Source organism: Argentina anserina, chromosome 3 (assembly GCF_933775445.1).
Source record: "Argentina anserina chromosome 3, drPotAnse1.1, whole genome shotgun sequence".
In the NCBI taxonomy this organism is placed as follows: Eukaryota; Viridiplantae; Streptophyta; class Magnoliopsida; order Rosales; family Rosaceae; genus Argentina; species Argentina anserina.
The window spans coordinates 915,845-930,225 of record NC_065874.1 but is presented as its reverse complement, the minus strand read 5'-3'; the positions used below and the strand labels follow the sequence as shown (position 1 = coordinate 930,225).

The 14,381-nt window shown below is 37.3% G+C and overlaps 2 protein-coding genes across 2 annotated transcripts; both read right to left on the bottom strand.

Annotated features, from left to right (window-relative positions):
* Positions 1-956: 956 nt before the first annotated feature.
* Positions 957-6,067, bottom strand: LOC126786188 (tRNA wybutosine-synthesizing protein 2/3/4). The gene is made up of 9 exons (XM_050511938.1): positions 5,381-6,067; positions 4,846-5,248; positions 3,559-4,737; positions 3,100-3,229; positions 2,751-2,986; positions 2,099-2,234; positions 1,853-1,929; positions 1,648-1,754; positions 957-1,570 (listed from the first exon to the last, which is right to left on the bottom strand). Exons 1-9 carry the CDS (start codon positions 6,057-6,059, stop codon positions 1,464-1,466), a joined length of 3,054 nt encoding a protein of 1,017 aa, XP_050367895.1. The 5' UTR covers positions 6,060-6,067; the 3' UTR covers positions 957-1,463.
* Positions 6,068-10,318: 4,251 nt separating this feature from the next.
* LOC126789489 (putative F-box/FBD/LRR-repeat protein At3g59240) lies at positions 10,319-11,698 on the bottom strand. Its single transcript, XM_050515653.1, has one exon. The coding sequence runs from the start codon at positions 11,696-11,698 to the stop codon at positions 10,319-10,321; it is 1,380 nt and encodes a 459-aa protein (XP_050371610.1).
* Positions 11,699-14,381: the final 2,683 nt, after the last annotated feature.

Sequence of the window (14,381 nt, the reverse complement as noted above, 5' to 3'; positions counted from 1 at the left end):
AAGTTCTTCCGCTAAGTTAAGCTTTCCAGTATGAAGCCAAATGTGAGAGATTTATAGTTTCATCACCTTCATGTTATTTCGTAAGAAGCCAAATGAGGAAGTTTCCATCTTACTATGAAGGTTTATGCTATCTGGCTGCCTCTGATGATAATGAAGATATGGATGTAGATCTGATTCATTTACTATTAACCAATTTGGAACTGGGAAGCCTATTACTAGTTCGCCAGCATTAACCCTTAGATTGGACTATGATCTATAAGCAGCAACTGGTTTGTTCATAAAAATTCTTCCAATTAGATGACTTTGAAGACCAATCCCTAGAGATCCACAATATGTAGGGCAAGTCATAATAATGAGCATTGAATCCTATTGATTATCATGCACCCCAGAACGAGATAAACTATTAGTCTATACCAGTAAGGGAATCACCAATTAGTTTAGTACACATACCCTATGTATCGGTAATAGTCCTGACAGATGTATACATGTATAGACTTGGTATATTTTTATTTTTTTTTGGTCTGAAGATGCTAAGTCATGGTATTGAGTATAAACAACTCAATATCTGAAACCAAGCAAACCCAATTCAACACTAATCTATTATTTTATTACTTTACATTGCTTTGTGAACTTAGTTCATGTAAATAATAGTAATTCCTAATCATAGAGTACGGCAATCAAACATTGAATTTACAGTACTTTGAGTATGACAGGACAACAAACAAGTAGGAGCGAAAAATTTCCAGCATAAGATACAAATAGAGGAGCAATTTTGTCACGGTGTACTGTCTTATAGCTCATTCTTTGGTGCATAAATAAATTGTTGAAGGCTACTGCTCAATGTTACTATCACACTTCTTACTTCCTACCATGTGGCATGTGCATAGACTCTGGGCGAAATCTGATAAATCTGATTAACAATATAATAGGCTCTACAGTGTTCTATAAAGTTCATATTTTCGCATTATTGATCGCTTCGACTTTTAGCAAGTCCAATCTATATTGAGAAAGAAACAGCTGATAGAAACAAACTCCCAGTTGAGCAAATCAGCTGTCTACCACACTGGTCATACAAAAGAACCCCCAAAGAACGCTCTGGACAGGGGTACACATACATGTATGCATCATGTATACGTGCACATACCAGTCTCTATGAATCAGCAATGACCAAAGAAAATGCTGGGGTTTATGACATCAATAAAAGAACCTGAGTTTAAGATTACAGGAAATACGGTCCATTTGCTCATTTGATACAAATCTTAAAATGCTTTGCTATGTTGATTTTCATGAAGGGATTCTATTTGGTACCTAGAAACCAAACAATCATCTCATGATATTTTTTCTCAAGCAGACCAATAGTCCAAGCCAACTTACCGACTGCATTGTGGGATCCCTGGAAAAAAAAAATTGATGGGTCCTGAATAATTTGTTTCCTTCAGCTGATCAACGTCAGTGCCTAATTATTATTTCTGTGCACGTCTACATCTTACATCTGCAACAACATGACGGATGTGCGGGGCATACCATTTTACTCTCTCCAAATGTTCTATTGAAATCTCCCAGCAATGACCTGCAAACGAACGTATATTACTTAAGACCCATAAACTGGAATACATATAGATATCCCATTGAGCCCAGAATCAGTACCTTGAGATCTGGCAATTTCAGCTATTGATTCTGATACATGTTTTGTCCATGAATTCTCTTCTGAGTCCACGACATTTCCATGCACATGTAGCATTCCACCATCACCCCTGCATGACCAGAATAGCAATCAATATGTGTATTTACATTCTCTAAGGAGAGAGAGGGTGTCGTGGAAGACATTTAAAATCATGAAATCCATTATCACCTTAATGCCCTAACAGCAGTAGCCCAGCTAGATTCACTTGATGGAATGAGACCAAGGCAGATCCGATCAGCTAGTCCCTGTAAAGAAACAATCATGTTATAGCAAAACGATCATGTTTAGGGTACAGCAGTTTATCCATCAAGGTGAATACCAACATCACAAAACGTTGGCTTCGGAAAGTTGATAAGGAGCCTCCTCTTTCAAATTAATAAACACGTGATAATTAGTATTAAAATTTTGACATACTTGAGGTGCAGTTATCCGGTTATCTCCTTCAAGAATGATGCACTTATCGGCAACGGAATTTGCTTGTACATTTCTCTGGAGTGCCTCAACAGCATGAGGATTCCATTCACAAGCATAAACTAGTTTTGCCTTGGCCCTGATCAACCAACAATAAACAACTTCAGGGAGTGCAACCTTTGAAGGATGAAGGAAACTTGAGAGTACCCCCAAGGTTCAAAGATGATCAAGTAGTATGGCGTCTACAGTATTAGTACCACCAACCATATTTGATGAATCAAACTTGGAAAACAAAAGGTCCATGCAGTGAGTTCAACAAAAACTTTCCTAACATACTAATCCTTGAAAAATCCAAAAAAATTCTGCCAGTAAAGACGGGATTGATATGTAATTTTCTGACATCTATGATACACAACCATGACTATCAACATTAGAAATTCCTAATAGTAGGCGCCTCGCAAGTCCCGACTTGCATATATAAAGAAGGCAAATTAGAGAACAGCTGTACTTATCATTTAAGGTTTACACGTTTTAAATTCCCATAACTGAAGAGATCATTAATTGGAAAGTACAGTGACAGAAAAACAACTCAACAAACTTCTATTCATATAATTGATGGGAAATAATACTGTACTGAATATTTAGTAAAACGAACCTGACAAGAAATGGCAGCGTAAAATATCCAATTCCAGCAAATAAATCCACAATGATCTCATCTCTACAATCCAGAGAGCCCATACGGAGCTTCTCAGAAAGGTTACCCCAGGAGAACATGCACTTAGTAGCATCAAAAGAATAGAGTATTCCATTTTCACGATGATCAACCCACCCATTATCTCCTATAAGAATCTCCAAAGTACTGTCTCTTGTACCAGTTGATGCAACACAACCCTGTGATATTCACACATTTAAGTCATGAATATCAGTACATAAATGACTAGCTGACAATCTTATACGTTTAAGGAGCGGACCCATATTATATACTACTTGTGTACATTGCTTACTTGACGAGCAAGGCGAGTAGCATTTACTGATTTGGCAACAATAGGCCAGAGCTCCTCAGCAATTGAGTCCCATAATGGATTCTTGAATGATGTTACTGGAAGCACAACAATATCTCCAAGTCGCTCCCATCTAAAAAGGGAAAAAAAGTTCTACATCAGTAATACTAGCACACAGTCATTGTATCTAGTGAAACCCAGTGAACCCTTATCTAAATCGGCTTTCCCCAAATGTGGAACTTTTGGGAGAATTGCATCCAATGATGTTACTCTTATTAACGACCAATAGTTCATTAAGAGTTAAGACAATTTCTTCTTTGATATGACCTTAGAAACTAAAGAAGAGTCTTCCCTAGCCCAGTTAATTAACTCAAACAATTCTGCTACCTTATCTTATTATCAACTTAGAGAAAATATTGCATCGCTACTCCTATTTCTGACAAAAATAGTCAAAGTACAAACCTGGTTGGCAGCTCCTCCAACAATCCTGCAGGTAGGCCTTTATCCTTTAGCAGAGGCGCCACTGCTTCACTCATTATTTTTGATGGAGATTTGGTGGTTTTTCTGACTTCAACGACTTCATCTACCAGTGTTGTGGCACCACATTCCTTTAGAATATCTAAGGCTTTCGAAGAGGTGAGCTCATCGATCAAACATTTTGCTCCTTTAGCTGGTTCACAAATGTCATCACTCTGTCCTTCAAATAAATTTGTCATACGATCCTGCTGATTCTCTTTCAGTACATCAGAAAACTTTGCGATTACAGGGAAACAAATATGTAAACCACCTTCGATGGAGTAAACCTTCCTTGCAAGATCTAACCACCCAAACTTCTTCAGTATGTCCTTCCCTATTTTCGCATACTTTTTTTCAAGTTTCAGAACCCAATATGCATCCACCTGTATGCCATCAGCCGTGGATTCACTCTTAGAATTTAGATCAGGAGTCTCGGCTAATGTTTTTACATTTTGAACCTGCTGATGTCTTCTCTTTTCGCTCTTTACAGTATCATTTCGTTCAGTATGCAGTTCTCTAACAAGTGGTTTAAGATTATCATCTCTAAGCTTCAGGGGAGACAATTTGATTTTCATTGGCTTACTGAACTTTGTACCAAATGCATAACAAGATGCCCCGCCACCAATCATAACAAGATCATCACCAACAATATTGGCAGTGCTACGTACAAACAAATCTTCGTCGGTGGATTCCAGTTTTACATGCCTCCATGTGCACAGTCGTAAATCAAGTATTGACAACTCTTGGCAATGTCGTCTAACTGGACAACCGCCAATAACTCCCAGATGATTTTTGTAGACAAACGTGGAGTGCGAGAACCTTGAGTGGGGACATCTCCCAGACGACTTCACTTTTTTCCATCTACATTTAGATGTTTGGGTATCAAACCTGTACAAGTCTCCAAGTGCTTGCTCACCATCATATCCTCCAAACATATATAGCTGAGATCCCGATGCCACCATTGAGTGAGAATGTCGGGCACACGGGCCATCCCCATTGACAAGTATCAACCTCCACTGCATATCATCTGTATCCAGTACATGTAAAGAAGAAGTCACTGCATCATTGTTGAGCCCACCAAACACATATATCTTTGCTCCTACAACCGCTGCAGCATGTCGATGCCTGCATATGTATAACTTCCATATATAAAACGACTTGGACGCATTTAAGACATATATCACCAAACAACAACGAATATATAACATCACTTATATCAGCAGTAAAATTTACCTGGGAGGAAACACATCACCAGAACACTCCACCAGTTTCCATTCATTCTTCCGTATATCAAGTACCCATACGTCACTCAAAACTTTCTCCGGATCAGCCCTTCCTCCAATAACAAACACACAATCTCCAACCAAACAAGCCGTGTGGCCTAATCTCGGAGAAGGACCACTCTCCACACGAATCCTTCTCAAACTACCAGACAATGTATCAACCAGCATACACTGATTTCTTCTCGCGTGTCTTCCAACGCCTCCAAATCCACCAAACACAAGAATCTCACTCCCAACCTTCTCACCCAATGCACAAGCCGAATGTCCCCACAAGTAAAGATTCTCCTCAGACTCCCCGGAAACCTCTACCTCCACAACAGACAGACTAAAGCTGCCGTTAACTCCATCGGACCCTGCCAATGTTTCACATTAACATCAGAGGTGTCCTGCAACACACATTATACTCAAAATTCAAAAATAAAGCTCACAACTTTCCGAAAATGCACACAAACACAACAACAGCTCAGAATCATCAAAATCCATACCGGGATGGGCATTTTCGTAACTTCCACCGTCCTGAGCCGCCGCCACGAAGCCTCCACTCTCACTCAGCAGAGAGTCCAGAAAAGCGTCGGTTCTCTTCCTATTGGCCTCGAATTTCTCGTTTGCCACGCCCACAAGGAACCTCAAATACTCGCGAGAAACCATAATCTCGCGGCTACTCCCAAGCGGAACCTCCAATCTTATCGAGCACCGAATCGCGATAATCACGCGCTTATTCGAATTCGTAATGCCGGACTCTCTGAACCCGGCGGCGATGGCCTTCGACACCAGAAGCTGCGCCGCCGCCACGTCCCGGCACTCCACGGCGACAATCAGCGGCTCGAATCTGAAAACGACCTCGTCGTCCTGGTGGAGCTCCGGCTCGTCCTGATCGGAGCGGCGGCGGAAGACGAGGTCGAGGACCGCGTCGGGATCGGCAGGGTCGTGGGTGATGTAGAGCCACGCGCCGCCGGATGCCTTCTTCTTGGTGGTGCGGCGGGTCGGCTGGGAGAGGATGGAGATTCGGCCGGAGCAGGAGCTGGTGGTGAAGTAGTCGCGGTGGCAGTTGATGACGTCGAGGAGAGGAATGATCGGAGTGTCCACCGTGCCTTTCGGCGACTTGTCCGTCACCTCCGACCTCAGTGACGTCAGTGTCGCCGCTTTTCGTCTCTCGAACTCCATTTTGGGGTTTTCTGCAAAAACCCTCCAAAACTCTCAGGAGGCTGGGTGGGAAGACTGGTAAGAGGTTGTAGTTGAGGGTAGTTTCGACATATCAAATATTTTTTAAAAAAAATTACATTATATTCCAACAGAAAATCATACCAATTTATGCTAAGTCAAGCAAACCCAAGTTTTCACTATAAAACTAGAGAGTTCCAAACGAAAAACAACGAAAGAAAACATACTAAGCCTATGAGAAGTGTAACAACTAGAAAAAATATATATATATATAGTATATAAAAACCTATTTTGTTGTGTTATATATATAAGTATGTATTTTGTTGAAAATCTTTTTTTAAGTCTTAGGTTGTTTCTATGCTTTGGGTATTAATAGAAGGAGGAAAATTCACCAACAGTCCCTGAACTCATGTGGTAAGGACAGTTTGATCCATGACCTTTAAAAAGAATCAAAGAGATCCTTGAACTCTTATTCTGATATCAATAAGGTACTTCTGTTAAAACTTTTGAAATATTATGTTAAAATATTCTTTTTTATGTTAATTTTGTCATTTTGTTATTTGTTAGTTAGAAATTTATTTCTTTGAGTTAAATCTAATCGAAGATTAAACCTTTCGAGTTGTTCTGCAACTTTGTTATTGCATTTTTCTCTATATAGATGATCTAGAAATTCAATCAGGCTAGGTCTTAACGGATCAATATTTGCTACTCCAATCTCCTTTTGGAGATGAATATGTTCGTCGTATAAGATATTTAATATTCTACAAACGTATTATATGGAGTATTGGCTTTCTTGAATATGTTTCGAATGAAATCACACTTGCCACTTATCAGTAGCTTTTTCAGTACAAAAAGACTGGTAATTTTTAGGTCTGACTTTTTTTTTATTGGATAAAAGGAGCCAATTTTGTGGTATAAGCCTGATCTTCACTTGTTTCTGAGCGAAACAAGCTCTGATACCAGCTAGGGCGAATCTAACCGATGCTCAAAATGTGAAGAGGTTTCTGATCTTCTTCAAAAATTTCTTGAAGAACTTCGATATTTTCTTGGGATGCGTAGATTTCACGCTGTATTCTGTAGATAATATCCCAATAATTTTTGGTATTTCTTGGAAGGTTCTTTCTATTTCTTATTAGTTTTTTATATTTTTCTTTTTCTTGTTGCAGTTCTTTTAAAGACAGTTTAGCAAACGCTAAAAGCCTAAGTATAGAAGCTATGATAATTGCTATGATGATAAAATAACTGTTTACCTTTGAGTATAGAGGGTAGATTTAAAGATTAGTAAACTACTTAGAAAAATAAATTTTAAGAATTAGGTCCACCATGCTCCGTCAAAATTTTAACAAAATGACAAAATTAACAGAAAAAATAATATTTTAACGGAATATTCCAAAAGTTTTAACAGAAGTACCTTATTGATATCAGAATAAGAGTTCATGGATCTCTTTGATCCTTTTTAAAGGTCAGGGATCAAACTGTCCTTACCACATGAGTTCAGGGACTGTTGGTGAATTTTCCTCTAATAGAAGAGAAACCCAAATTTTGGTACAAAACCCATGACCTGACCCAAACTCAGTTCAACCAAAAACAAGTAGGAAAGAAGATGATTACAATGACAACGATCAAAACACCCGACCTTCTCTTCACAAACTCAAAACTTTGTCTCATTTGTTCATCATGTTCTTCCCCTTTTCTTCCTTTTCAGATTCTCCTTCTTCCAAAACCTAACCACCGACCTTGATTAAGCCACCAATTTCAATCAAAAAACTTGGGGAAGCATGAGGTGTTAACTGGGTGGAGAGCAAGCTTTGCAGCAGATGACTCCTCAAAGCTATTATGCAAATCTGGAACCCTAGAAGTATGAAGGTGGCAGGTCTAGAACCTAAATGACTAAGGTTTCATGTGAACAATTCAGATAAGTTTTATTGATTCATTTCTTAAGCTCCAAGTTTTATCCCTTTCCAAGTACTATAAATAGGGGTGTGTTTCTACGTTTTTAAGATAAGATTCTCAGAGGTTCAATCCGAATAGAGAGCATTGGAAGAGAATATGTACTGCATTTTGTTATATAATTGTTGGGCTAAGTTGAGATTTTGATGTTCTTAGTTTTATACAATTAGAATTTGATATCTTTGTTTAGATGTTAGATTAGAATTGATTTTGTAAAGTTAGAATTGGTTTTGGTTTTATGAATTATGTGTTGGTTAAATTTTTGTTAGATCTCCATAAATTGATTCCTTTAGAACATGTGAAGACTGATTCTGTATCTGGAATTCGAAATTCCATAACTAATTATATAAAATTCAATTGCAGGTGTTTTCAACTCTAAAATTTTCTTTAGGATGTCTAGTTTAATTGTTATGAAGACACCCACATGATTTTCCCAGTCTAAATGATTTGTTTTTAGCCAAACAGTTTTCATGAAACTATAGTTAAACTTTGAAAATTCATAATTTATTCTAGAAACATTGTTTTAAAGTGATTCCAAGTCTCAGAGTTTTGCTAGAGTGTTAGCTATAAGTGATTAGAATAATTTGAGGTCAAAACCCTATTAGTTTGGTACATGTCCGGTGTGTTTGTATTAAGATCATAAAACTAAAATATTGGTTCTGTGTTGCTTAAAACCAACTTTTGGGGAAATAAAGGTTGTGCTTGTTTGTTAAACTTTGTATCAGTGTAATCCTTTAATCATACGACATCGATTCTATGGTTTTACCATTTTATTAGGAGCTTGAGACCTGAGGTGGAAATCAGCAAAGGTAGGAGGATAATGGGGATCCTCTATGATTGTATATATATGTTGTTGGTTTTCTTGTCTAAGTTGGGTTGCTTTTGCTTCTGGTTTCTGATCCTCTTGTTGATTTGATTATGTATGCTACTGATATTACTACGTATGAAGGGAATTTTTCTATGGTTAAGGTACTTGGGTAGAGAAGTTAGGATCAAACTTTTATGTAGTTGAGTCCATAACCTCAGCAGGTGCCATATCCCATATATGCCCAGGATAATGCGCAAAGTAGTATAAGATATGTGAATGATAATTCGGGATTGGTGAAAGGGGAATGGGCAAGATGACTAGCAAAATGGTTTTATGGGAATGATGAGGGAATAGTTCATGTAAAAGAAAACTCTAAGTTACCCTAGTGGTAAAGTACATGGTATGAGACATGTAGACCTAGTTTTTTGTGATACATGAACTATGTGAAGTAGGAAAAGTTGTATTAATATGTTTGTCATGACTGAAAATTAATTTGAAGAAGTTTGCCTCTTACTGAGCTTTATATGCTCACCCCTTTTTAATATTTTACAGGTGAGAAACAAGTTGTTTGAAGTTATTGTTCAAGAGTGTTTTGTTGTGTGAAACTTTACTTGCTCTTTAATTTCCTAGAATAAAAATGAAGATATGCTTGCTCTTTAGTTTCTTAGAATAAAAATAGGATTTGATGAGTCTATTCTTGTAATATGTTTAAACTTTGAATAATAAAGTGTTTACTTTCGGTTGGTGTCATTTGAGTTTCTTTTTTCTAATTTTTTTTTTCATATTTTGTTGTGGAAATTCATTCCATATAGTGTGAGTTACTCCTATAAAATTTTTTTTTACCAAAAATTGAGGTGTGACAAGATAACAAGCAAAAATCCGCACAATTGGAAAATCCAAAGAAAACGTACTAATCTATTTATCTAATGTAACATAAAGTGATGGAAATTAGATGTTTGTTACACTAAAGTAATGCATATCAGCTCTTTATTTATTATTATGGATTGTGATGAATTTATGATGTTTATTCTTGGTGTGTGATGTTGCTATGTTTATGTTATGAAGTCCTTAATGTTTAGTGCCATTCCCTTTTTGAGTTAAAATTATTTGTTGTTATTTTTGATGTGGGAAATGCTGAATGTCTTTTTATTTGTTGGATTCAGTTTTGAGCATTGTTTTACCTATGTACTGTTATAATCCCAAATTGCCCTACCCCCTTGTGTGGGTTCATCTATGTACTCTTTATTTGTATGAATATACTGACCACCTCAAATAGGGGAAACAGTTTCCTGTAATCTTTGTTCATATTACATGAGTTATCTAGCTTCACACCCATTACTTAATAGTTCAGCTGAGCTTGAGTGTTAGATGTTGGTTTCATTCTTTTTTCTTCTTTGCTGAACTTGGTCTCTTAGTTCAACAATTCTATATACTCAAAAGGAGGCAGGAGAAGCAGGTTTATACTTTATACAGCTTGCAATATTACAATAGAGTTACATAACCATTAGTACCGTACCATTGATAATGCAGATGCCATCCAACTCAAGAAGTCATTCAAGTCGGAGATATCGTTTGCCTTCGTCGGATTATGCAACATGGTGAGCACAAGCACCTTACGCCCAGGCAAAGGTGACGAGTATGTCGCTCTGAATCTTACTGGAAAAGTGATAGCGTTACAATCCGAGATGTAGAGATCCATATTGTCGACAGCACCATCAAATGCCTCAAGAAAATCTCTCAGTGCTTGAATATTGTTATGTGATTCTCCATTGTAATTGTCTTTCAAAGTGATGATGGGTTTCTGTAGATCTGGATCTTTTAGATAGAGTTTGGATTTCAGAGAACCATCGAATCTAAAACTAAAAAGACCCGGAGTATGGATGGTGGCCTCTAGGCTATCATGGCATTTATGCAAAACAAGTCTTCTCAAGTACTGACCATGGATGCTGATATGTTTCAAATTGTAGCATGCTAAAAAGAGCGCCCTCGAGAGTGGGAGTTCTGATAAGAATGTAACATATTCAAGGTTCAAGCAGTTAAATACCACAATATTGCGAGCATCGCAGTGCTTCACTTCCAAAGATTTGAGACTAGAACTTGAAACGCTAATTTCCGAATATTCGAAACAACATGAATCTAATGACAGGCATTCGATGGAAGGGCACACCAGAATTAAGTCCTCAAGAGAGTGCTCGTCTAGGTAGACGCTTTTCAGGGACATGTTTTTCAAACAAGGAAGAACTCTTGCATGTTCAAGCTCTGCACTAGTACTGTACCTCCTTCGTATTCTCACAAACTCCAAATTCAATGTAGTTATGGATTTTGCATGAAAAAAACTCACTGGGGATAGGCAATATACATATTCGACCTGTTTTTCCCAACTTATTTCAGGGTTAGGGCGACGAAGTTTATGCCAACCTAATTCGAGGCTAAGATCAACCTCCTTGACGCTCCTCTTATATGCAAAATCCAACCAATTGTCTACGATGCTATAATCTTCATACAAGTATCTTGTCATGCGAAGTCTGAATCTATCCAAAACTTGCGTCGTCTTGTCGCTCTCTCGATATTCCAAGTACCTCTTCAACATGTTGGTGAAGTTCCTGTGTTCAACTTGTTTTTCGGGAATTACGTCATCGTCATGAACCTCTGTGGACTCATCAAAATCTAATACGGGGCTCAGCGACCAAACACCTTCCCATTGCTTGGAAAGAAAGCTCATGCGATGCGCATCTTTAGTCGGAAGCAGCTGTGTGAGTAATCGATGAATAACAAGATCAGGCAAAGAAGGTCTCATTGTGTTGGCCTCTACTATGACCCCTGTCTTCATTCGTTTTCGAGATGTTCCTTCCATGATATCCCAAGTGTCAGGCTTTGATTCCATACTACCATATGGCCAGGGTCGTATTTATATAGGTAAACTTTACGTACTCACAATGACCTACTAGGTTTTGAAAACCATATTTAACTCGAACAGGGTTTGAAGTATTATTCGTTAAAAGGATTTTTTGGTGAGTACTTAGTCTGAATTGAAGTTTTCTTGTAAATCAAAAGGTTTAAAATGATCGAGATGGAGGTGACGGGGGGTTTCTTCTATAAAAAAGTTTACCATTGCCTTAATTTTCAACTTTCAACACATATTAATTAAGGCAATGGTAAAAGTAGTTAAAGGCCTAAAAGTCACCACTGGACAGAAAAGACTTCGAGCTTATGCACAAGATTAAACCCAAGTTATTGCACACTAATGACCTATCGACATAGTAACATATTGAATAGATAAGAAGTTGTGATAATTCAAAATCGAGTAATTTCCTTATGACACAACTATCAATTTAGGTGCGAATAACAAATTTTTCGAGGGTCATATTCTGGAAACAAGATTCTCTTAGGACCTAAAGTTTTGGCTCAATACTTGGTTGATAGATGATAATTTGATGAATCAAAATGTACATTTAACTTTTTGAGGTAATTTGATGTACCAAAATGTATGTTTTAGAAGTTGCGGGCATAGTGAACTAAATTTCATGTACACTTACCAAAAATTGTCCTTTAAAGGATAAATAAGAATTCAATCTCTACTTATAACAGTAAACTTATTACTATAAGGCAGAGGGAGTGAATTTCCTAAAACTACTATTGCATACGAACTAACTCAAAAGGGGATGAGACAACGTTATATCCTTAAGTGTGTCTTAATAATTTTAGATAATCTTTTTTTACGTTTATAATAGATCATGATTTTATTTTGTTACAATTATAATAGATCATGATTACCAGATCGTTTGGAATGTTGTGTTTGTAATGTCTATGAAAAAAATCAGAAAAATTCAATAAAAACGCATTGTTGAACAGAAAAACGAAATAAATAAATAATTTAGACGGCGTGTCCAAGTATAAAACGGAAAAAAGGCAAAAAGAAAAGCCTATAAAGAACCGCATTCCAGAAAAATCCCAATTCTGTTGATCAAAAAAAAGAAAAAAGAAATCTCAATTCTCGCCATCATGATATCGGTCGTCAATGTTACAATAATTGCAGGAGTCGCGTGTTGTGGATCCGTTGCGAAATTCGCAGTTTTGAGTCGAGACGAGATATAGATAGCTATCGAGAAGGAGATGCAGAGGCTCGAGCTACTAGGACAGCAAGCTACCGAAGATATGAGGAACCGACAATGTTGTTAGGATTCATGGATTATTGAAAGCTAAAATGCTGAAACTGTAGATGAAACGCAGAAACGGATTACAAGACTACATTGTGATTCAATTCTCATTGATTGTAAAATGAAGAGGTTACACGAGTTTATATACCTTGGTTGAGATACGCAAATGACGAAACTACCCTAGTGTAATTGTAACGACCCTAAAATTTCGAGCTTCAAAACTCAAAATCTTAAAATCGTTAAACACAAAAAATAATCTCAATGAAATCGAAATCATTTTAATGTCGCAGCGGATCACATCTGAGTTTAAAATATAACTCAGTCAAGCCGATTATTACAAACCCAAATGATAATTCAACATATAACAAATGGAATTGTATAATCCTCACAACAACCTCACAAATAAAATCACACCAAATCTCACACACAATCCACGCTGGAACCTCACCACGACTGGATGCGATCGACTTCGAGTCTTCGGAGTCGTCACTCAATCACCACTACTCAGCACCTGCGGAAGTATCCCCTACACCATTGAAATTGGTGCACCGGGATTGCAACACAAACCCGGTAAGCTTTACAGCTCGTATGAGTAAAATATTAAAATAACTCTCGTCTCATAAAAGACACAACTCCACATCAACACAGTATAATGAAAATCATGAGAAAACGAGCAACCCATCTGGTTACTCTAATACTTTCACAAAATGGTAACTAATGAGCGCTGGTACACATCTGTTACCCCTCACTTAGTATACCGCTGATGTTGGGTAACCACCCGCCACCCAACATCCAAAACAAGCTGAGTACCCATGAGCAGATAACCACCCGTTACCTCCCATGCAGTACTATGGCAGACAGACTAGAGCTCTAACTGTATCGTAACCTTCGCCCGGCCAAAGGCTAGGTTCCGACTTGCCTCACATGTACAATAATCTCACATCATATTGTACCACACATCACGTCCGAAGACAAATCACAATATTCCACATTCTTCGTGATAAAATCATGTACAATAATCACACATCATATTGTACGTTTTAAAACTTTCACGATATATCCACAATAAAATCATAACAGTATATTATATAGCAAACTATATATATTCGTATTTATTTACCATTTATACAATATATACATAGTCCACTATATCCTATACATGTCATATTTCATAAACACCTGAAAAATTACGTACGATAATCTCACATCATATCGTACCATTAAAATCACACATGCACAATTTTTCTGTCACCGAAATGACTATTTTTAATGAATTAATAACAGTATGTAATTTAATGAACTATATATATATATATGTACTTATTACCATTATACTGTATATATGTAGTCCACTAAATTATATACATGTTGTAATTCATTTAATAAACACACTTGCAAAAATGTTGAATC

Coding starts and splice junctions, on each gene's coding strand:
- LOC126786188 (XM_050511938.1), bottom strand. CDS start 6,059: ATGGAGTTCGAGAGACGAAAAGCGGCGACACTGACGTCACTGAGGTCG. Junction 1,930..2,098: donor ACCGGATAACTGCACCTCAA/GTATGTCAAAAT, acceptor GTTTCTTTACAG/GGACTAGCTGATCGGATCTG. Junction 1,755..1,852: donor ACTGCTGTTAGGGCATTAAG/GTGATAATGGAT, acceptor CTGGTCATGCAG/GGGTGATGGTGGAATGCTAC.
- LOC126789489 (XM_050515653.1), bottom strand. CDS start 11,698: ATGGAATCAAAGCCTGACACTTGGGATATCATGGAAGGAACATCTCGA.